This window comes from Schistocerca serialis, chromosome 5 (genome assembly GCF_023864345.2).
Source record: "Schistocerca serialis cubense isolate TAMUIC-IGC-003099 chromosome 5, iqSchSeri2.2, whole genome shotgun sequence".
Taxonomy (NCBI): Eukaryota; Metazoa; Arthropoda; class Insecta; order Orthoptera; family Acrididae; genus Schistocerca; species Schistocerca serialis.
In genome coordinates, this window is record NC_064642.1 from 154,972,209 (window position 1) to 154,995,439 (window position 23,231).

General features: G+C 38.1%; 1 protein-coding gene across 4 annotated transcripts in view; it reads right to left on the reverse strand.

Moving 5' to 3' along the window:
* Nucleotides 1–23,231, reverse strand: part of LOC126480876 (protein TANC2) — a 655,944-nt gene that overhangs the window by 10,891 nt on the left and 621,822 nt on the right. For all 4 annotated transcript variants that reach the window (XM_050104258.1, XM_050104255.1, XM_050104256.1 and 1 more), the window contains 5 exons: nt 22,336–22,596; nt 19,435–19,593; nt 14,070–14,238; nt 10,451–10,632; nt 8,655–8,824 (listed from right to left, as the gene is read on the reverse strand). In XM_050104258.1, the coding sequence (XP_049960215.1) occupies nt 8,655–8,824; nt 10,451–10,632; nt 14,070–14,238; nt 19,435–19,593; nt 22,336–22,596 (941 nt within the window). The remainder of the gene's footprint in view (nt 1–8,654; nt 8,825–10,450; nt 10,633–14,069; nt 14,239–19,434; nt 19,594–22,335; nt 22,597–23,231) is intronic.

The following is a 23,231-nucleotide window of genomic DNA, read 5'->3' on the forward strand; positions in this document are numbered from 1 at the left end:
TCTATGTTCACATATCGTTAATTTTGTTACGATGAGTGATGGTAGTAAGCTAATGTACATGCAGTAACATCAGCTGCTCTCACATGACTGCCTGTTCAGGTAAGCATAGCACGATGCATAAGATGCATCCTCCTACCCCTCCAACTATCCCAACACACAACGACATGGCACACATACTGCTGAGCGGTGCATGCAGACAGGCATGGACAGCTGCATGGATCTATGCATTGTGCTGTGTAAGTAGCTGTACATTATAGTTTGTATGTTATGCAACAAATGTAATACAACCTCTGAAATAAAGTTTGGTGAATAGTCCTGTAACATTAACATAGATGAACTATGATCTACAGTTACCTTACTGTCCTTCGAAATAGTCACCTCCCATAACTATGCACCACTGAGCTCTGTGATACATGTCCCTGGAAACTTTGCACAAAGTCTTCCTTTGGGATGATGTTCAAAAGCCATGTCACATTTTGTTGGATGTCAGGAATATTGTCAAATCTCTTTCCTTTCAAAGCGAGTTTGAGTCAAGGGAATACGAAGAAGTCTGGAGGATTGAGATCTGGCGAGTATGTTGGATGTTCAAGTTGCACCATCTCCTTTTTTGCCAGGAACTGTTTGACGATATTGGTTGTGCGTAGGCAAGTGTTGTCATGCACTAAAAACCAGGAACCTTGTTGTATGTATTGGGGTCGTATCCTATATCGACATTGCATGAAACAGGTCAAAATTTCAATGTACTGTGCAGCGTTCAACATCGTTCCCTCAGGTAGAAATATCTTGTGGATAATGCCTTGACTATCAAAAAAGGCAATGAGCATTGTTTTGATGTGTGATTTTTCAGCTCTGACCTTTTTCCGATGACATGATATTGGAGAACGCCATTCCACGCTTTGCTGTTCCATTTCAGGGTCGTACCAGAGAAACCGGGTTTCATCCTCAATGGCAATACAGTTCAGGAAATTGTGTGCTGCATCCACTATTTTGACAAAATCCTGTGAAGCCTCTAAACATGCCTGCTTCTGATCGTCAGTCAAGTGATGTGGCACAAGACAACAACACATTTTCCTCTTCCCTAACTCCTGGGTAAGGATTTGTCGCACGGCTTCACTGTTCATCTGCAGTTCATCCGCTATCATGCATACAGTTAATCAACGATCGTTCGTGATTAATGTCCTCACTTTCTCAATGTTTTTGTCACTGACGGCGGTCGTCGGTCATCTGCTACGGGAATTGTCAGAAACACTTTCCTGTCCTTGAAAATGGGTGAACCACTCATACACACATTTCATGGACAGTGCTTGATCCTCATAAACACATACCAGCACTTTGTGCATTTCTTTTGGTGTCTTGTCAAGCTTGAAACAAAACATTAAATTGATCCTTTGCTCATTCATTGTCCTGTTCTCAGTTCACAATCAACACATAAACAAGCACTTCATCCAACAAGTCTAACACGGAACACACTTGATGCTCAACTGAACTACAGTGAGGGCAGGATGTCAGCACTAGCTGTTATGCAGATGCACCGTTGTGAGTCGCCAGAGTTGCCCGATCGACCATTCCGACTTCATTCACCGAACTTTATTGTCAGAGGTTGTAATTTCAAACAATGGAAACTACTGGTAGGAATGTCAACAATGTATGAAACGACAGATTGCTGCATGGTGCTACAAAGTCTTTGGTGCATTCCTGCCCTAGATGCTGGAGTTGGCCGGTGATGCATGCATTGTTGTGTGTGTGTGTGTGTGTGTGTTTTTTTTTTTTTTTTGTGATGAAGGCTGTGGCCGAAAGCTACAAGTGAGTGGCTTTTAATAGTGCCTGTCTGCTACTTGACGTATCTTCTTCACGGCAAATTTAATAATTTTTTAAACATGGCTTTGTTCATTGATGTAAAAAAAAATGTGTTCAGTCCCTTACTTCAAACTTTTAACTGTCTTTTATTATCCACATAAAAAGTAGCCTGTGTTCCTTCTCAGGGGTCAAGCTATCTCCGTACCAAATTTCATCGAAATTAGTTCAGCAGTAGTCGTGAAAATGTAACAGAGATACTTCCACATGTATTGTATTACAGAATTAGCTGTTACCCACTGATTCACTTGCATATCAGTCGTTTTTTTATAATGAATGATGAAGTGTAAGCAAGCTTGTAATTTAACGATACGTCTGCGTGTATAGTGGTGCAGACATGTATGTGTAACAAATGTATGCAGTGCTGGTATGTAGGTGCATAATGAATGTATTTCTATTATTTTGTTGTTTGGCAAACCTGAAAGCCTGCATTATATTTTCTAATTACATTTACATAATCCCTTGATTCATTACATTCATGCAGAAGTAGAGTTTTTAAGAGTTTCTCTGGCTCATATGGTAAGGGATGTGAGATTTTGCCACCTGAGCAACACATACCAACCATCATTTCTCCCTTCCGTTTTAATGCATTATGGTGCCTACATCTTTTATCCACCCCCTATCATGACTAATTCATGGTAAACATAGTCAGTTAATAGATCATAATCAAATGCAGCCTCACCAATAGCCTCCAAGTTCCACATGCAAAGGTACGATTCTCTGTTTTTCATACAGTCTTTATTTAAATAACACTGCAATTGTGAGTCTTCAAGTGTCTTGGAAGCTGTAAGAGACATGTGACACTCAGCATCTAAAATGACGGGCTTGTGACTGTTCGAATGTCTCTATAGCTGTTAAAGCCACCTGATATTCTGTACCCAAGTTCCAGCAGACATGAGATTGTGCTGAGGTCTGTTGGATTCAAGTAACATTCACAACTTGAGCTCTCTTAGAACTATGCACTAAATCGGACTTTATGTTTGCATGGCTTGTAGTAACAGTTTTAAATGTGGTTCTCAAGCTTACTGTCCAGTTTTAATGTTGTATCTCCACCAGAACTCTCCATCTATGCTAGGTGGTGTAGGAACTCAATACCATAAATCACATGCACAGTCATGGAATAATCTATATACACTAAGAGTCACCATTCATTGTCCCAGTGTTGTCTGCATACCACCCATGTATACCATATTTACAGATGTAAATAATACTCAGAAAGACACAATTTTCTAAAGTAGATATGACATGTACGTAAGCATCCTGTCTGACTTCCTGCATCCATTCATGTCCATTGTGCATTCTGACAGACTTAGGCAATTCCAGCAGGGCAATGCGACACCACAAACGTCCAGAATTGCTAGAGAGTGGCTCCAGGAATACTCTTCTAAGTTTGAACACTTCCGCTGACTACCAAACTCCCCAGACACTAACATTATTGAGCATATCTGGGATGCCTTGCAGCGTGCTGTTCACAGGAGACCTCCACCCCCTCGTACTCTTACAGTTTTATGGACAGCCCAGCAGGATTCATGGTGTCAAGTTTCTCTAGTACTACTTCAGACATTAGTCAACTTGTGGGTGCTCGCTGGGGCCCTATACGATATTAGGCAGGGTTCAAGCTAACTACATACCAAATACCATCGGAATTGGTTCAGTGATAGAAAAATAAAAATGTAACAGAATGGGTTACTTTCACAATTAATAATACTGGTATTAGAATGGAAGTATGGATTAAACACATTGAAGATTGAATAAGCAGTGTGCTGATTACACTAAATCATATTACATAGAACATATATTTTAACAAATATGATTAAGTGCAAAAGTGAAAGAGTAAATAGCTTTTTCAAATAATAAACATTTTTCCTTAATTTGCATAATGTTCTTCAAATCAATTAAAATCCTGTATACACACTCTGTAAAGTAGCCTGTCTTCTTCATCAGGGTTCAAGCTATCTCATGCCAAATTTAATGGATGTCAGTTTAGTGAAAGCATAACAGGCTATTAGCACAAATGAATGTGCTGCAAAGAAATTATAAGTGACACCTGACACTCAGTGGCTTAAACTGATGGGTTTGTGACTGACATTAGTACGGAAGTATTGAATGAACATGAAGAGGATTATATAAGCATCATATTCATTGTGTTGAATCGTATTGTGTACAATAAACCAAATAATAAAATCATTTTCACAGATGTGATAAAGTGCAGAAGTCAAAGAGTAAATAGCTTTTTCAAAGAGTAATTATTGTTCCATATTTGGTGTTATATTCTTAAAATCAGTACATATGTTGTACTACATACTTTCTAAGGTAGTCTAGACAAAATGGTTTTACAGTTTCATCATTACTAGAGACCACTTTCTCAAAGTGGGGTCCACGGACCACTGGGGGTTCATGGTAACTAGCCAGGGGGTCTGCGATGCCTAAAACTTGAAATGTGCGGTGAGAAAATGTAATTCACAGCTGTTATGCAAGAAGTATTTTTTCAGCTACTAAAAAGAAAGCAATTAGAAACTACACCTAAGTTTGTAAATTTAAATGTTTCCCTACTTTACTAAATTTCTGCCCCGAAGCTGGTCAACCGTTATATAGGACTACTTCAAGCAAGAGAAATTCTTTCTTTGTTGGGGCATTTTTTACAGACAGGCCTAAAGGCTCAAGTGAAACCTTTAGTATCAGGAATAGTGTACTCATTGCTTCATATATAGAGAAGCTTTAGCAGTGAGAAAAATGCCTTTGGATCTGAAATGTGTTCTGGATGGAGTTACAAAACTTGTTAATTTCCTCACATCATGGTCTCTAAATGCCTGTCTTTTCACAGTTTTATGTGAAGAAATTGGCAGTGAACACACTCAACTTTCTTACATACTGAACTGCACTGTTTGTCAGAAGGGAAAGTTCTCTGTCACTTCCTTGAGCAGCATAATGAAGTGTGCTTGTTTCTTTTAGACAAGCAACATTGTTTTTCAAGCAAGAAATTGTTTGACTTTGACTGATAGTGTAAAGCGGCCTGTCGGGGGTGGATATTTTCTTCTTTCTCAACAAATTTAACTTAGGCCTGCAAGGAAGAAATGTTAATACTGTGCAACAATTAACAAACTGCAACTGTGGGCAGTACAAGTACACAATAATAATGATTCATCATTTCTGGTGCTCAGGGACTTCACTGATACTCCAGGTGAGAAATTTTCAGCTGAAGTGCAGAGCACTTGTAAGAGACTTGATATAATTAGCTGTAAGTTTTTGAGAATATGTTCCTAGCCCACAACCTGGTAATTGTTAGATTGAAGACCCTTTCACTAATGGTGAAATCTCTCTGAAACAGGACAAGAACAGCTATTTGAACTATCCTGCAATACTTCATGGAAAAATGTTTTCAAGGAAAATGAACTTTGTAGCTTTTGGTTGCATGTGCATTGTGAGTATTAAGATTTGTGTAAAGAGGCATTGCAACATTTGATGCCTTCCTCTACCACTTAGTTACTTGACCAGTCCTTTCCCACTCTTTGCAGTATTAAAACCTTAAAGCAAAATTGTATTAATGTGGAATCAGACCTAATGTTGACGGTGACAAAACTTATTCCAGATTTTACTGGAATTGTGGAAAAACACAAAGAATTTCATTCTTCACATTAGTGACTCCCACATTGTACAGCATTGTTTATCAAGTGGATTTCTTAAAAAAAGTTAGATACTGATTTCCAGTTACTGTAATTATTGTATGGTATTACTGTATTTTCTGTACTACTATATTGTCACCATATTAACTTACTGTATTTTCTATTGAAATTTTGTTCACTTGACAACAATCACATATCTTTACAATAAATTACTTATCACATTATTTTTCTTTATATATTTATCAGTAGCAATTCTAATTAACATTTTTTTTAATACCATGTGAACTTTCAGACTGCATTGCAAGGGGGTCCACAGATCACTTTCCGAATAAGCAGGGGGTCAGTGTTATTGGAAAGTATGAGAACCACTGTTACAGATGTCAGTGATAAACTGCCCTCTTGTCTGACTGCCTGATTCGCAGCTATCATATCTGAAATTCTTGCATCTGTTCCAATCGTCATTTTAGTGTCTGTGTACACATCTTTCAGGATGTTTATGATGTGTTTAAGATAACCTAGTTTCTCTAGTATGCTCCACTGTATTTGTGTATTTACACAACTGAGGCATTTACAAAATCTATAAAGGCTTTATGCATTTTTATATTAAATTCATACCTTTTTCTCTGAATTGTTTTATAATGAGTACACGAATTGTGCATTATCTTCCCTTCCTCAAACCATTCTGTTCTTCTAAAAGGAGTGTTTCACCTATAGCCTTTAGTCTCTTGCCAATTATTCTAGCATATATCTTACATGCTGTCTCCATCAAATTTATCCCTCTCTATTTATAACAGTTATTCAGTTTTCATTTTAAAAAAAATTAAATAAATAAATAAAAAATGGAGGGATGACTGTACTTCACAATGTGCTTGGTATATGCTCATTCTTCCAGCACACATTAAACAGACAAAGCATTTTTAGTTTTAGTGACGTACCACCATGTTTTATGAGCTCAGCATTTAGCCCATTCTTCCTGGTCACCTTCGTATTCTTCATTCTTGCCACAACTTCATCAACTTCTTTATATGTCAAAAGATCACATTCACATTTGTGACATTCTCTACTGATGCTCCTGTTTTTCAAGGTACCATAATCTCTTATAATATCTTTCCCTATATTTTTCTGTTATTGACTTTGTATTGGCTGTATCCTTGTCTGTCTTATTAAGACATTTCATTATTTTATATGCTAGTGTTTGCCTGCTGTGTATCCATCCTCAACATTACTAACAAACCTAGTGCTTAATCTTTAGCTTAACTTACAACTCTTTTTGCTATGTTTCACTTTGTATTACATTTATCTTCATTGCTATCCACTTTTGTTTGTAAATATAATACACATCATGAGCTTTCTTTTTCTTCTCTGGCTATTTCGTTATTCAATATTCTCAGACCTCTCTTCTTCCTCAGCTTACACTTTTTACCAAGTGCTTCAAGTGCAGTAATATGAATGAAACAGCTAATCCTTGCTCATGCTTTTTCAATATTTTCATTGGTTATTTGACTTTGGAAATAAGTGCTTAGCCTAATGCAATAAATACCCTAATTTCTTGATCTTCTAGTGAGTATGCAACAAATACCCTAATTTCTTGATCTTGTAGTGAGTATATTTTATACAGTTCTTCATTTTCTCTCTCAATATTATGAAACAGCCTTCCCTTCTCCATATAGTTAGTAAAGGAATTTCTGACACCAGCAGGAAATGATTGGGATTTATGTAGCTGCCATGAAAAACCAACATCCTGTATCAGTTTACTGAGTCTGCTATTGGTAATGCCATAATATTTTACTGACCTCCACCACAAGCACTCCAAGTGAACTTACAAATCTCTTTCTGTTTCAAAAGTATGTTAGCAACTGTTAGATTGCTGCTGGTTGCAAAATGTATTAGATTTTCTTCATTGTTGTTGATAAGCCGTTCTCCTTTATGACCCATAACATTCAGTGCTGGGTTATTTCCTATTCTTGTATTAAGGTCTCCCATTATGGTAATATGATATGTTTTGTTAAACTTGTGCAGCTCTCTCTGAAAGATTTCATAAAGCCCTTCTGTTTCATCATCTTTCCCTTCCTGAGGCCATATACTCTTATAATTGTTATATGACTTCTGTCTCCAGTAAATCTGTCTATAATCATTTTTTGACTTACATAAATATAACTTTATATTATTGAGCTTTATTTTCTATCTGCCACCACTGCCACTCCTTCACCAGCTTGTTTATTTGCTTCAACACTGCTACATATCACTGTGCATCCTTCAAATTTTCTTGTGCCCTTTAGGTTCTTCTTGGCTTGTTAGTGTGCACTTTCCTATCCTTAAACATCTTAAACAGTTCTGTTTCCTTCATACCCAGACCTGTTACATCCCAAACTGCTAGCTTAAGACATCCCTTTATTCAAAAACCCTCGCCCTTGTTATAGTTTGGTGGTTTCTGTCGAGATCCAACAGGGATTGTAGTCCTTTCTAGATTGCCAGTGATTTAGTGTCCCCTGGCCATGTTACGTACATACTCTTCTTTCTGTTATTTCATTATCTCATCCCCTTTCTTTTCATTTGTTTTCTCTCTCTTTTTTACCTTTTCACTTCATTTCAACTCCCATGCTCACAACAGGCCCACTTGTTTGTTAATACTGTTACTTCCCTTCTTTGCCTTTCAAGACTATCATCTATATAGTTTGTCTTCATGTCCTTGGGCATACATGCCAGGTATATTTGCACCTTTCTTGAATCCAATTGCAGTGTCTCAGTTTGAAATAATATTTTTCTAATTTGTAGTACCTCATCTTCTACCCCATATTCTGCTCACCATTTAAATTGCTTATCTCTACACAACATTATGAGAATAACATCAATAGCTCATCAATTTAATAGATCTAGAAAGGGACACCGTCTAGTTAGTGAGTTCCAATGAAGCCATGCCCCTCTACCTTCAACTAAAATGTAAATGGTTAACATCTCATCTTACAGTTACCATAACATTATTCTTAACTATTTGAATAACTTATGAATCATATCTATTTTATTTACTCTGTTTTTAACACACTTTGACATTTATTTGTAGGATTTCTTAAAGCCTTATCAAGTATTAAATTATCATCAATACTTTTAGTTTGTGTGTGTGTGTGTGTGTGTGTGTGTGTGTGTGTGTGTGAACAAAATAAGCACAAAGTTACTTACAATATCTCTGGCTTGCCAGCTGCCATTGCCCATGTTGCTGGTCCCAGTTTTGCCCCCTTCCTCAGAAAACAGTGAACCACTTGTGTATTTCGACATCCAACTGCTCTATCCAATGGGCGCATTCCGTTGATGTCAACATGTTCTATTATTGCCCCTTTTTCCATCAACAGCTGCAACAGAGAATAGTTTATAATATAAGAAAATTTATTAAGTACAAAAGATAGAATTCTCATAAATAGCATGGAGAGGGGCCAGCCAAAAAACAGGATTCAGTAACAACTGTAGAAGGCTGCCAGACTTTGTGATTTACAGTTCACTAAACATTCCTTGCAAATGATATTTACTCTCTGTCTTTCCACTCATTTCCAATGAATGATTTTTATTATTTATAAAAACTGATTCCTTCTTTCTAGTACTGCTTCTGGTAGAAAGATAGAAAATTAGCTTATAGAAGCTGAAAATTTGACAATCATTTTCTTATCATCAGAATCATTTATATGACTACCTACCTGTTTCAAATAATGACAATAATTTTTAATAAAAAAATTCAATAGACAGTGAGTGAGGAAGTAAGTGACACTGGTTAAGACCAAAAGTGATAAAGGAAGTCACACAGACAGAAAAGAAAAAGACATGATTAAGGTTGCTAAGGGAATAGAGAAATGTGAAAAATGGAGTACACAGACAAGGTATAAGTTTTTACGGTGAGAGAGTAAATTGTAAACCGTCTTTTATAAACCAGGACTCTTCTTGCATATTTCTTCATTCAGTTGGTTCAGATCTGCATAGTATTCCTCAGTTATAGTTCTACCCTTTGCAAAAAGAATCCCTTTCGCATGCCAAAAGAACACCAACCATGACTTTTATGTTACATGAAATCAAGTCGCCTTTTCTTGATGCATAGCTGTAGCTCCCACTCATTGCTCGATTGCTGTTTTTATTTCTTGTGTGATATGAAAGACCCACATTACAGAACACTAAATCAGTTGGTTTCTTTTTTTAAACGGTCAAGAAAACAACGAAGAATCTCTTTTTCACATAAAACATTCAGCAAATGTAGCTCCCATCTTGTACAAATCTGTCACATAGCTCATCAGAAATGGAAAGTTTCTTGTCATACGCCTATGGCATTATGTGTTTCATCCACCTTCAATTGTTAATTCTTGCAATAACACATTTAGTACTTTTTAACTGTAGTTTCATGAAGTGCTACATTTCAATCACCTTTAAGAGCACAAATTATTTTAGCCATCCGTTTCTCAATTTTGAGCATTGTTGCACAACATATGTCTTTGATTTCAATGCAACGTCTGTACCAGGAAGAGAAATTTTCATCTTTTCCTCATAAATGTACCCATAGCATACTGTGTAAATTATTTCATGGTGGATTTTATGTAGCACACATCATCCGATGCAAGGATATCAAGCAGATGTCTCACAGTAAATATCTGGTATGACAAGAGCAGTTTTAGAGCCTGATAGATATTTGCAAAGGTTTTAAGATCTTGATGGGTTCTGGGGAATATGGAGGAAAACAAAGTATCTGGAGTAAAAGAAAGATGTTTACTTAGCAACCTTCCTTTCATGTTATAGTCTGCTAATGACTTATTAAATTATAAATCTAGCTATTGACCAAACCCTTCTTCAATTCTTCATAAGATACTTTCACTTGGGTTCACTTTCAAAATCAAGAACCTAAACTGTTAACATTAAATGGACTTTGAGTCAAATACAATATGATGTATTAGTGGTAATAAAGAGAGAGATACCAGAAATAATAATACATATTAACATACCTGAACAAGACCTGCACTTCCCTGGAAGGCAGCAAGATCAAGTGGTGTGCGTCCTGTCTTATCAGCATGGTTGACAGCAGCTCCTCGGTCTAGTAAGCATTGTGCTGCCTGTATTCTACCACGTAAGCATGCCCAACTTAGTGCAGTTAGGCCCTCACGGTCCTGCTTCAGGAGACAGGCACCTAGAAGACCAACATAAACAAAACACTGAATGCTATACTACTTACATACTGATTTGTTTATTAATTATGTTCTGTATATTCTATCATGAAGGAGTATCTTCAGGGATGTGGAACTATTAAAATATAGACTGAAAAGGAAATGAGATATCAGAAACTGATTATTCAATGAACTGTGGATGAAGCTCGACCAACAGGCATTACATGCATTGATCAAAAGTGATAGTGCATTGAGAATGGATAGTTTCTAGCTGAAATCTAGATCTGCCAATAAAAACTTAAAAAGGATGACTGATAGCTCAAATCTATTATTTGCAAGTCAATGTAACAGTCGCTGAGTGCAACAGCCCTCTGAATGGAAGGCAACCTGATGAGAAACTGAATATGTACACTGTATTAATAATTGGTAACTGTTAAACTGCTGTAGTACCCTGACATTAGAACAGACATTAATTCTGTTTGTTTCTTTTTTTGTCCTGTTTTGCATTCCATATATGAAAATATAAATTAAGGAACTATGTTACCAAACTCAAAACCCAATCATCATATTCATCTATTATTAGCCATATCACATATTCCCAAAACATAAAGGTTGACAAAAACCTACCTTCGGATGAAAAAATTCCACGTACTGTTCACAGACAAACATAAACACTATCATGTCTTTTGGTATTGATGAGATTGATGAAATGTATGATGAAATAAAAGAAATTATTCAGATAGTGAAGGGAGACGAAAATTTAACAGTCATGGGTGACAGGAATTCGACAGCAGGAAAAGGAAGAGAAGGAAACGTAGTAGCTCAATATGGATTGGGAGTAAGAAATGAAAGAGGAAGAATTTTGCACAGAGCATAACTTAATCATAGCTAACACTTGGTTCAAGAATCATAAAAGAAGGTTGTATACATGGAAGAAACCTAGAGATACTGGAAGGTGTCAGATAGATTATATAAGACAGAGATTTAGGAACCAGGTTTTAAATTGTAAGACGTTTCCGGGGGCAGATGTGGACTTGGAACACAATCTATTGGTTATGAACTGTAGATTAAAACTGAAGAAACTGCAAAAAGGTGGGAATTTAGGGAGATGGGACCTGCATAAACTGACTAAACCAGAGGTTGTACAGTGTTTCATGGAGAACATAAGGGAACGATTGACAGGAATGGGGGAAAGAAATAAAGCAGAAGAAGAATGGGTAGCTTTGAGGGATGAAGTAGCAAAGGCAGCAGAGGATCAAGTAGGTAAAAGGATGAGGGCTAATAGAAATCCTTGGGTAACAGTAGAAATATTGAATTTAACTGATGAAAGGAGAAAATACAAAAATGCAGTAAATGAAGCAGGCAAAAAGGAATACAAATGTCTCAAAAATGAGATCGACAGGAAGTGAAAATTGGCTAAGCAGGGATGGCTAGAGGACAAATATTATGGAAATGGAAGAGGCTGTAGATGAAGATGAAATGGGAGATATCATACTGTGTGAAGAGTTTGACAGAGCACTGAAAGACCTAAGTCGAAACAAGGCCCTGGGAGTAGACAACATTCCATTAGAACTACTGACAGCCTTGGGAAAACCAGGCCTAACAAAACTTTACCATCTAGTGAGCAAGATGTATGAGACAGGCGAAATACCCTCATATGTCAAGAAGAATATAATAATTCCAATCCCAAAGAAAGCAGGTGTTGACAGATGTGAAAATTACCAAACTATCAGTTTAATAAGTTACAGCTGCAAAATACTAACAAGAATTCTTTACAGACAAATGGAAAAACTGGTAGAAGCCGACCTCAGGGAAGATCAGTTTGGATTCCATAAAAATTTTGGAACATGTGAGGCAATACTGACCCTACGACTTATCTTAGAAGAAAGATTAAGGAAAGGCAAACCTACATTTCTAGCATTTGTAGACTTAGAGAAAGCTTTTGACAACATTGACTCTTTCAAATTCTGAAGGTGGAAGGGGGAAAATACAGGGAGCGAATAGCTATTTACAATTTGTACAGCAACCAGAAGGCAGTTATAAGAGTCAAGGGACGTGAAAGGGAAGCAGTGGTTGGGAAGGGAGTGAGACAGGGTTGTAGCCTATCCCCGATGTTATTCAATCTGTATATTGAGCAAGCAGTAAAGGAAACAAAAGAAAAATTCAGAGTAAGTATTAAAATTCATGGAGAAGAAATAAAAACTTTGAGGTTTGCCAATGACATTGTAATTCTGTCAGAGACTGGAAGAGCAGTTGAACGGAATGGACAGCGTCTTGAAAGGAGGGTATAAGATGAACATCAACAAAAGCAAAACGAGGATAATGGACTGTAGTCGAATTAAGTCGGGCGATGCTGAGGGAATTAGATTAGGAAATGAGACACTTAAAGTAGTAAAGGAGTTTGGGGAGCAAAATAACTGATGATGGTCAAAGTAGAGAGGATATAAAATGTAGATTGGCAATGGCAAGGAAAGCGTTTCTGAAGAAGAGAAATTTGTTAACATCAAGTACAGATTTAAGTGTTAGGAAGTCGTTTCTGAAAGTATTTGTACGGAGTGTAGCCGTGTATGGAAGTGAAACATGGACAATAAATAGTTTGGGGAAGAAGAGAATAGAAGCTTTAGAAATGTGGTGCTACAGAAGAATGCTGAAGATTAGATGGGTAGATTACATAACTAATAAGGAGGTATTGACTAGAATTGGGGAGAAGAGAAATTTGTGGCACAACTTACCTAGAAGAAGGGATCGGTTGGTAGGACATATTTTGAGGCCTCAAGGGATCACCAATTTAGTACTGGAGGGCAGCGTGGAGGGTAAAAATCATAGAGGGAGACCAAGAGATGAATACACTAAGCAGATTCAGAAGGACGTAGGTTGCAGTAGGAACTGGGAGATGAAGAAGCTTGCACAGGATAGAGTAGCATGGAGCAACAACAACAACAACATCTTTTGGTACTGTTTATGTCCTTTGTCAGGGAGGAAAGAGTGATAAGCTGGGGGAAGACTGCAGGGGAAGGGCAGATTACTCAGAGTACCAAGTTAAGATGGCCTGATCTTTTGTTAAGAGATGAAAGGGATGGGGGCAGAGGGCGGAGGGGGGGGGGGGGGGGAGCATCAGAGTAGGAGATCAAGGATAGTACATTGATAGTAGGGATGGTACAATTCTTACTAACTAATTAATCCAAAATTGAGGATTTTTTCCCATTTTTATGTATGTCTATCATAAGTACTTCGAATCTTACCACCTTCTGAAGATATCTAATGGCACGCCATTATGTTTCCTTGTAATTTTACAATTCTCTCAAATGAGCTTTCTGTTTAGCACAATTTTCAGAATGTATTACTATCGAGACTTCAGATTAAATTGTTCCCGCAACACAGGGTTATTTTTTGATGACTTGTGGGAAAAACCATTGTTCCTAATCAGAGAAGTAAAGTTTAGTAACTTTTGGATTCATACCTCTGTCAAGAAGCAGTTCAATCAGACAAACATGTCCCTCAGCAGCAGCAACCAGTAATGGTGTCCGGCCAGCAGGATCACACTGCTCCAGTGGTGCATGGTGCTGCAGCAAACGCTCAGCAACTGCCCAATGGCCCTCCTTCACTGCCACCAACAGTGGGCTAAGCTCCTGTTGAAAGCATCGAGTCAGAAAATGTCGACAAATGTTTTGTATGCAGTTCTCCTAAATGAAATGTAGAGGTGATAAAGAATCACATAAAATAATAAAAACACACAGAATATGTATGAACGAAAAGAGGTAAAACTTGTATTGGTAATTTTCATGTCTGGTCTATCTTTGCACAACAGCTAGATACAGAAGAATTTGTTCAGAAATTTTAATAAAAGATGAATGATGAAAACTATATAGTGAAATGGGAAGATGTCAGATTTTTATTGAGCTCTCCTATTCTTGAAATTGTATTCTTTACTTTAGCTTCCATAGAAGATAATCTACATCTACATCTACATGATTACTCTGCAATTCACATTTAAGTGCTTGGCAGAGGGTTCATCGAACCATAATCATACTATCTCTCTACCATTCAACTCCCGAACAGCACGCGGGAGACCGAGCAAGGTGGCGCAGTGGTAGCACACTGGACTCGCATTCGGGAGGACGACGGTTCAATCCCGTCTCCGGCCATCCTGATTTAGGTTTTCCGTGATTTCCCTAAATCGTTTCAGGCAAATGCCGGGATGGTTCCTTTGAAAGGGCACGGCCGACTTCCTTCCCAATCCTTCCCTAACCCGAGCTTGCGCTCCGTCTCTAATGACCTCGTTGTCGACGGGACGTTAAAACACTAACCACCACCACCAGCACGCGGGAAAAACGAACACTTAAACCTTTCTGTTCGAGCTCTGATTTCTCTTATTTTATTTTGATGATCATTCCTACCTATGTAGGTTGGGCTCAACAAAATATTTTCACATTCGGAAGAGAAAGTTGGTGACTGAAATTTCGTAAATAGATCTCGCCGCGACGAAAAACGTCTTTGCTTTAATGACTTCCATCCCAACTCGCATATCATATCTGCCACACTCTCTCCCCTATTACGTGATAATACAAAACGACCTGCCCTTTTTTGCACCCTTTCGATGTCCTCCGTCAATCCCACCTGGTAAGGATCCCACACCGTGCAGCAATATTCTAACAGAGGACGAACGAGTGTAGTGTAAGCTGTCTCTTTAGTGGACTTGTTGCATCTTCTAAGTGTCCTGCCAATGAAACGCAACCTTTGGCTCACCTTCCCCACAATATTTTCTATGTGGTCTTTCCAACTGAAGTTGTTCGTAATTTTAACACCCACGTACTTAGTTGAATTGACAGCCTTGAGAATTGTACTATTTATTGAGTAATCGAATTCCAACGGATTTCTTTTGGAACTCATGTGGATCACCTCACACTTTTCATTATTTAGTGTCAACTGCCACCTGCCACACCATACAGCAATCTTTTCTAAATCGTTTTGCAACTTATACTGGTCTTCGGATTACCTTACTAGACGGTAAATTACAGCATCATCTGCGAACAACCTAAGAGAACTGCTCAGATTGTCACCTAGGTCATTTATGTAGATCAGGAACAGCAGAGGTCCCAGGACGCTTCCCTGGAGAACACCTGATATCACTTCAGTTTTACTCTATGATTTGCAGTCTATTACTACAAACTGTGACCTTCCTGACAGGAAATCATGAACCCAGTCGCACAAGTGAGACGATACCGCATAGGCCCGCAGCTTGATTAGGAGTCGCTTGTGAGGAACGGTGTCAAAAGCTTTCCGGAAATCTAGAAATATGGAATCAACTCGAGATCACCTGTCGATAGCGGCCATTACTTCGTGCGAATAACGAGCTAGCTGCGTGCACAAGAACGATGTTTTCTGAAACCATGCTGATTACGTATCAATAGATCGTTCCCTTAGAGGTGATTCATAATGTTTGAATACAGTATATGCTCCAAAACCCTACTGCAAACCGACATCAATGATATAGGTCTGTAGTTCGATGGATTACTCCTACTACCCTTCTTAAACACTGGTGCGACCTGCACAATTTTCCAATCTGTAGGTACAGATCTATCGGTGGGTTCGTGGACTAACTGCTCGAAATAATTTTCGGAGAAAGCATTTAGGACAATCTCGGAAGACGTTTTCTGCCTACCACCGGTTTTGAACAAGTATTTTTGCCAACATATCGAGGGAAGGTTGAAGTCCCCACCAACTATAATCGTATGAGTGGGGTATTTATTTGTTACGAGACTCAAATTTTCTCTGAACTGTTCAGCAACTATATCATCGGAGTCTGGGGGTCGGTAGAAGGAGCCAATTATTAACTTAGTTCGGCTGTTAAGTATAACCTCCACCAATAGCAATTTGCACGTAGTATCTACTTCGACTTCACTACAAGATAAGCCACTACTGACAGACACAAACACTCCAACACCAATTCTGCCTAATCTATCTTTCCTAAACACCATCTGAGACTTCATAAAAATTTCTGCAGAACTTATTTCAGGCTTTAGCCAGCTTTCTGTACCTATAACGATTTTGAAAATATTAAATTAGATCAGTAATCATGCACCGTTACTTTTCTTACATGTCATACGATGCATTTCAGCTGCAAGATAAGCACCAAACATTCACCAAGGAGTAACAGTAATTTATGTTTTAACTTGGTCGTGTTAGTTAACACCTTGATGCTTAAGGGCCAAGTTTGTTCAGTAGCCTGACTGCCACAGTGCATTGCAAATTGAGAGCTTGCAGTCATGAATTACTTAGTGTGTCACTGGCACTTGGCTCCAGGTGATGAAACTACAAGTACATTAACATACCTACCTTCTTAAATGAATCTTCATTGGTTTATATTATTTTATGGTAATGGAAAGTTCTAGCAGAATGTAAATAATTTAACAGCAAAAGTATCAATTCACTGAATAAGAGAGGCATTTGTATTATTATATCGTTTTTATCAAAAGAAAAACATGTTCCCCGCAATTTCCTTTTCTTTATCAATCTCATTAATCATCAATAAGTCTTTTTTAACTAGTAATCACTCTGCAGCTTTATTCCCCTTGCTGCACATTTTCATAAACTGATCTCAATGCAATTACAGTCATTAATGTCTGCTCGAATGCTGAAGATTGGATGGGTAGCCATAGATTTAGGGAGAAGAGAAATTTGTGGCACAGCTTGACTAGAAGAAGGGATCGGTTGGTAGGACATGTTCTGAGGCATCAAGGGATCACCAATTTAGTATTTGAGGGCAGCATGGAGGGTAAAAGTCGTAGAGGGAGACCAAGAGATGAATACACTAAGCAGATTCAGAAGCATGTAGGTTGCAGTAAGTACTGGGAGATGAAGAAGCTTGCACAGGATAGAGTAGCATGGAGAGCTGCATCAAACCGGTCTGTGGCCTGAAGACCACAACAACAACAACAACAACAACAAATGTCTATTCTGCTCTGACAATCCCAGGCAATCTCAGAAAAGGATCAGTGATTTCTCTTTTCAGTTGAATGAGCTGCCCAATCCAGTTATTAACCTCAATTGTTTACAATATCAACTTAATAAACATAATATACTACAGTTATACATTGCCACAGGGGCCACTGACTCATAGCCTCAATGAACTGAATACTCCTTGTTCACCTCACTGTCACTACCTACAACTACTGGGTAAAATTTAAAACAGCAAGAAAAGAGCACTCCTGAAAGCATCTACAATTTACTAATTTGTGCAAAAACATTGTTTAGTTGAGTCCTTCTCATTCTAGGGTCTGAGGCCAGCCTGTCCCACCATGTTTTGCAAACCTACCCTTCTTTTCTCCACAAGAAAGGAACTAATAGTTCTGTAAACTAGAAACACTCTTTTCATTTTTAAATGTGTTCAATCAGCAGTACTAGAATTTTGTCTCTTGGCCAGTGTATCTTATAGTTTTCCGAAATAAATATTCCTTTTGATATAATTTATTAATATTAGGCTTATAAAGTTAGAGGAAGAATTGTGATAAAGGTATGATCACCACAAAACTAACCAAAAAACAAAAGCACAAGGTGAGTGTCTATCTAAAACACTTGCAGAATGTACCCTACTGTATGAAATACTTTACTCTTCAGCACTCTGATATTTTTCTACGCAGTTTCTTTTACACACAACTGTTAGTTGTGAAATCTCACTTTTGAGGCCTAATATTTAATGTTTTGTATCAAAAAGAAAATTAACTTGAGAAAGGTATAAAACTGAAAATAAACTTTCCTTCAGGAGGCAAAACTCCACCCTGTCTAATCTCCCCCATCCTATCCCCCTTTTTCCTTGAAGCATGAACTAATAGTTCTCCAACCTAAGATTCGATGTATATTTTTAAGTGACACATTGTCATTATTGCTCTTCCTTTAAGTAGCACTTTGTTACAAGATTTGAACTGTTATTGAAGAAGATGATGTGGAAATGAACTTAACAAAAAGTGAGGTAATGAAAATCAGTAGGGAAAACTAAAAAAAAATGTAAGTTGTAATGGAAAAGTTATTAAAGAAGTAGTTGCATTCAAATATCTAGAAAGTAAGCGAACCAAGGAAGGAAACATCGAGGAAGAAATTTCGGAGAGGATACAAAATTGCCCAAGATTTTATTATTGTATATCAGATGTGATTAGGAGTTGTAAAATACCCGCCAAAGCAAAGATCATGATATACACATCATGTTATCTACCAGTTTTGACCTATGGATCAGAATGTTCTACCCGGACAAAGGCAAATCTGAGAAGAATACAAGCAACAGAGATTCGCTTTTTATGAGGGATCCTGGGTAAGAGGAGAAAGGCCAGGACAAGATAAATCCCCTAAAAGAACTATGGAGAGAAATAGGCTGAAATAGTTTGGCCATGTTAAAATAATGGGAAAAGAAAGACTAGCAAGAAGCACTTTGGAACTGCCAGAATCTAGAAGAAAACCAATAGGAAGACTAGGAACAAGATGGAGAAACTCGTTGAAGGGTGATGTGAATTGAAGAGGATTGTAGTGGTAGGAAATGCTGAATGATGGATGGGGAGAAAAGAGGTGACTGAAAGATGCTCTGTGAATGACCTGCATCAGGAGAAATGTTTCAGGAAAAGGAAGAAGATCCCAATGTCCAATCCAGATCTTGAAGCCATGACATAATGCATGTAAACAAAGTTTTCAGTTTTTTATTTTGACAACACAGTAAAGCACATATATTGTCTCAAATGACTCCCATTATTGATGATCTTAAAAAGTTATGTATATGTAGTTAACTTTGCTACAGTCAAGGGAGATAAAAATTTACATAAAAAATCAACTTTTTTTACCTTATTGTTAACTGCAGATATACTGGCACCTCTTGCTATAAGGACAGTGCACACAGAATGGCAGCCATTAGCTGCTGCTACTGTGAGAGCTGTCTCCCCAGTCAGTGAATCTGGAGTATCTGCATTTACTTCTGGCATGTCCAACAGGTTCTCTACAATCTGATAAAATACATAATGTTACATGACAAGAAACAAAATTAACCATGCACAGTAACTGATATCTTAATGTTTAGATGGCAGTATATTAAAAGTGAGATAAAAATATGCAAATTATGCAGTCATTCTTCGTATAATTTCCAATTTATTAAAATAGTTACAAGAAATACTTGAGTGGAATCTACAGCAGAGAATAGTATTGCACAAAACTGACATCTCTGACTATCATTGCTTAATCCTTAACGCGAAAACATCGGTCTCTCAGCTCCATTATTCATTTTAAACATTGAGTGTGGTAGCACTGCAAACTACTGTGGTCTTTCTTTTTCAGTATCTTTTACTGAAACATGCTGCACATAAAGCAACATTCAACGATCAGCATGACTTTGTCAATCTAATAATAAAGTATATTATTAGAAGTGAGCACGAAACTGGGTGCCTCCTGTCTGATCACATGTTTTGCATTACATGTCATAATTGGCAAAGTCCAATACATCACATGTTTCTAATTACTACATATTTGCTTTCAATTGCTGTTTCAGATTTCCTTATTTTATATCACTTTATTACATGTATGAATTTATGTTACTTTTTAGCTACAGCATGCAGTGACTTTGTAAGAGGAGTGAGATGTCTGCAGTTGAACCAAATTTTGAAGCTTGGATGCAACAGCAGTTATATGATATAGGTGAAGGGGAAAGTGGGAATGATGACAACATTTTTTATGATTCTGATGCTGATTCTGTAGTAGCTGACGGTCACCAGGAAGCATAGGGTGCTACTTTTGAAGAAAATGCTTTTTTGGAAGGAGAGCCTGTTGAGACCAGTACCAAAGGTAATTACTCACAGCAAACACAGTACTTTTGTGGCAAGGATAATTTCAAGTAGGAACATTCAGAGTCTGTTAGATCAAGAACTATGTCTCTGCATGACATTTTGAAAGGAGGAATACTTGGATTCAGTGCAATTGGATTTTGGCAGAAATGCTTACTAAATCTCAAATATTGGTGAATTTAATGTATGACATGTTAGAGGCATACCAACAGACAGGATGGAAAAGAGGAAAACATGTATGAAGTATTCCGTTAAAAAAAAGAAAATTGCGCATCAGTTTCAATTCATTTTCTACACCCTTTCATTTATACTTATGAATATTGTGACTGGTGTAACAATATTAAAAGTCATGACTCATCGTAAACGACTGCACATATGCATGTGGCGTTGACCACTACAAACTACATATCTCCGCCATTGCAAGTTCTTTGACTACGTATCCTAATGGCCCATGCCATCTTGCTTGGTCAGCTGGCTGTACGATTTGTTGTAATGTGGAGATCTGTATGAAATATACCAGTTCTTACAGAAATGAATGTGTTTCTTTGGGCTACAACCCAACAGAAATCCCACAGTGATAACCCTGATGTTCCTCGAGTTCTCGCCCTCTCTATCGCCTTCCCCCTACCCCTTCCAGTGGTTCTGCAAACTGATGTCCCACCCAAATTTGTGAAGGATGTCACCATCCTCATCGATGACAACCACATCTCATCCTGCTGAAAAACAACTCGCCCCAACCAACCGGGGACCTGGGTCATCAGCTGATCACCACCTCCTGCCATTTCCCACACGGGGTAAACCACACGCTCCTCCGAGCTATGGTAACCCGCATAGGAAGGGTTACAGTTCGAATGCTGCCAGCCGATCACGCGGGAGACACACTCCCTCCCCACACTGCTCCATCCTCATGCGCAGGCCGACACCTCCTCTGCCCACACCACCTACAGGAGTTCCATGTAAACCTCCAAGTGTGGTCCCTGTCGCAACATCTTCCAGAGGTGGACATTCCCATCACATTACTGCCATCTCCTTCACCGCCAGACACGTCCCCCTTCCACTGCACTCAAACCATGCTCCATACTGCAGAGCAACACTTACTAAATTTGTAAGTATAATTAATAATTAGTATAATTAATTTTATTTTGAATAATATCATTGGCATATCAATATTATTTATTGGCACTCCTGTATTTCCTTTGGAATAGTTAGTTTATCTTGAGTCCTGTACATATTTCACATTCTTAATATGTGAAACAAAAATGTTCTGTTAACTGAATGTGCTGTTGTTTAGCTGATGTCTTATTTATATTGTATCTTTTATTTATGAAAGATATTTTTCAACTGTGTACAATCTGACACATTCCATATCATAAGTATATTACTTATCCTTAACATGTGAAACACAATTTTCTGTTAATTGATTGTGCTGTTGGTTAGTTGTTTTTTATTTACTTTGTATCTTTTTATTGTATCTATACAAGTTATATTTAAACTATGTAGAATTTGACATGTTCCATATCCTTGCGACTCACTTGCTACCAGGATCTATGGAATATAAAATGAAATAAAAATAAATAAATAAATAAATAAATAAATCTGCTTGGGAGGTCCAATTAGCTCTTGTAATTTCAATCTAAATTCAAAAGATTGTCTGACCACACTGGACCATGGTTTTCCTTGCTACTGTCTACCAATGCCCCTTGAAATATTTCAGTATGTGTCCCTACATAGTCACCATTTCTAATTTCCATGTGGAGGGTTAATCTGTATTTCAGTATGTGGCCCTACATAGTCATCATTTCTAATTTCCATGAGGAGGGTTAATCTGATTTGGTAAAACATGCCAGAACTGAATAATCATGCCATCTCGGGTGGACAAAATGATATTACTCTTATAGTAAGAGTACTCACCTCAACATGCCCCTGAGCAGCAGCAGCTACAAGGGCTTGCTGTGCTGCTTCCCCTAGCGGGACTTCATCCCCACGACTGTGTAGAACCCAGTCACAAGACAGAAGATGTGAAACAATATCATGACAACCATGACGTGCAGCATGCACCAGAGGGCATCGTCCTGCAGTGTCAGCACGCCCTGGTCCTGCTCCTGCCGCAGTTAACAGCTGTACAACCTCCAGATGACCCCTTGTAGAAGCCAGAGAGAGTGCTGTTCTTCCCTAAGAGATAACAGGTTCTGTGTAAGTTCACAACAACTGCATGGTAATACAAACTAGCACAACATATCAGTAATTAAAACTTCCGGGCTAAGAGGCCGTGGTCCAATAGTAGAAATACTTCTCCCTGACGTTTCGTTGCCAGCTGCGGGCAACATCATCTGAGGTGAGTCTACGAGCCCAGAAGTTTTAATTACTGAAGACGCCGGCCGTGAAAGCCTACACGCTATGATTAGCACAACATATGTTACAGTCTTCTGACCAAAATGCCCTGTGGTATGTTTCAGAGTTCTTTGGAGAAAAGCTCTGCTGCTTTAAACCTGTTTTTCCCCCAAATGCAAATAATATGAAGTCTTGTATTCCCTAATGAGCTTCACATATAAATATTAATTTGTCTCTATAGTATGTTAAGTCCCATAGGGTGTTTGGAGTTCCTTTTTGACTACCAGAAACCAACAATATGTAACACTATACATTAAAACACGTACTCTTTCTCTTTGGTGGTGACTGGAAGAGTGGAGTAAGGCATAGGTAGAGAATGACAAGTGATGGAAGTGAAATGAAACACAGATAGTGAGACAGTAATCTGCAGGTGGATGGTGAAGGAGACTGGGGGGGGGGGGGGGGTCGAGGCTACA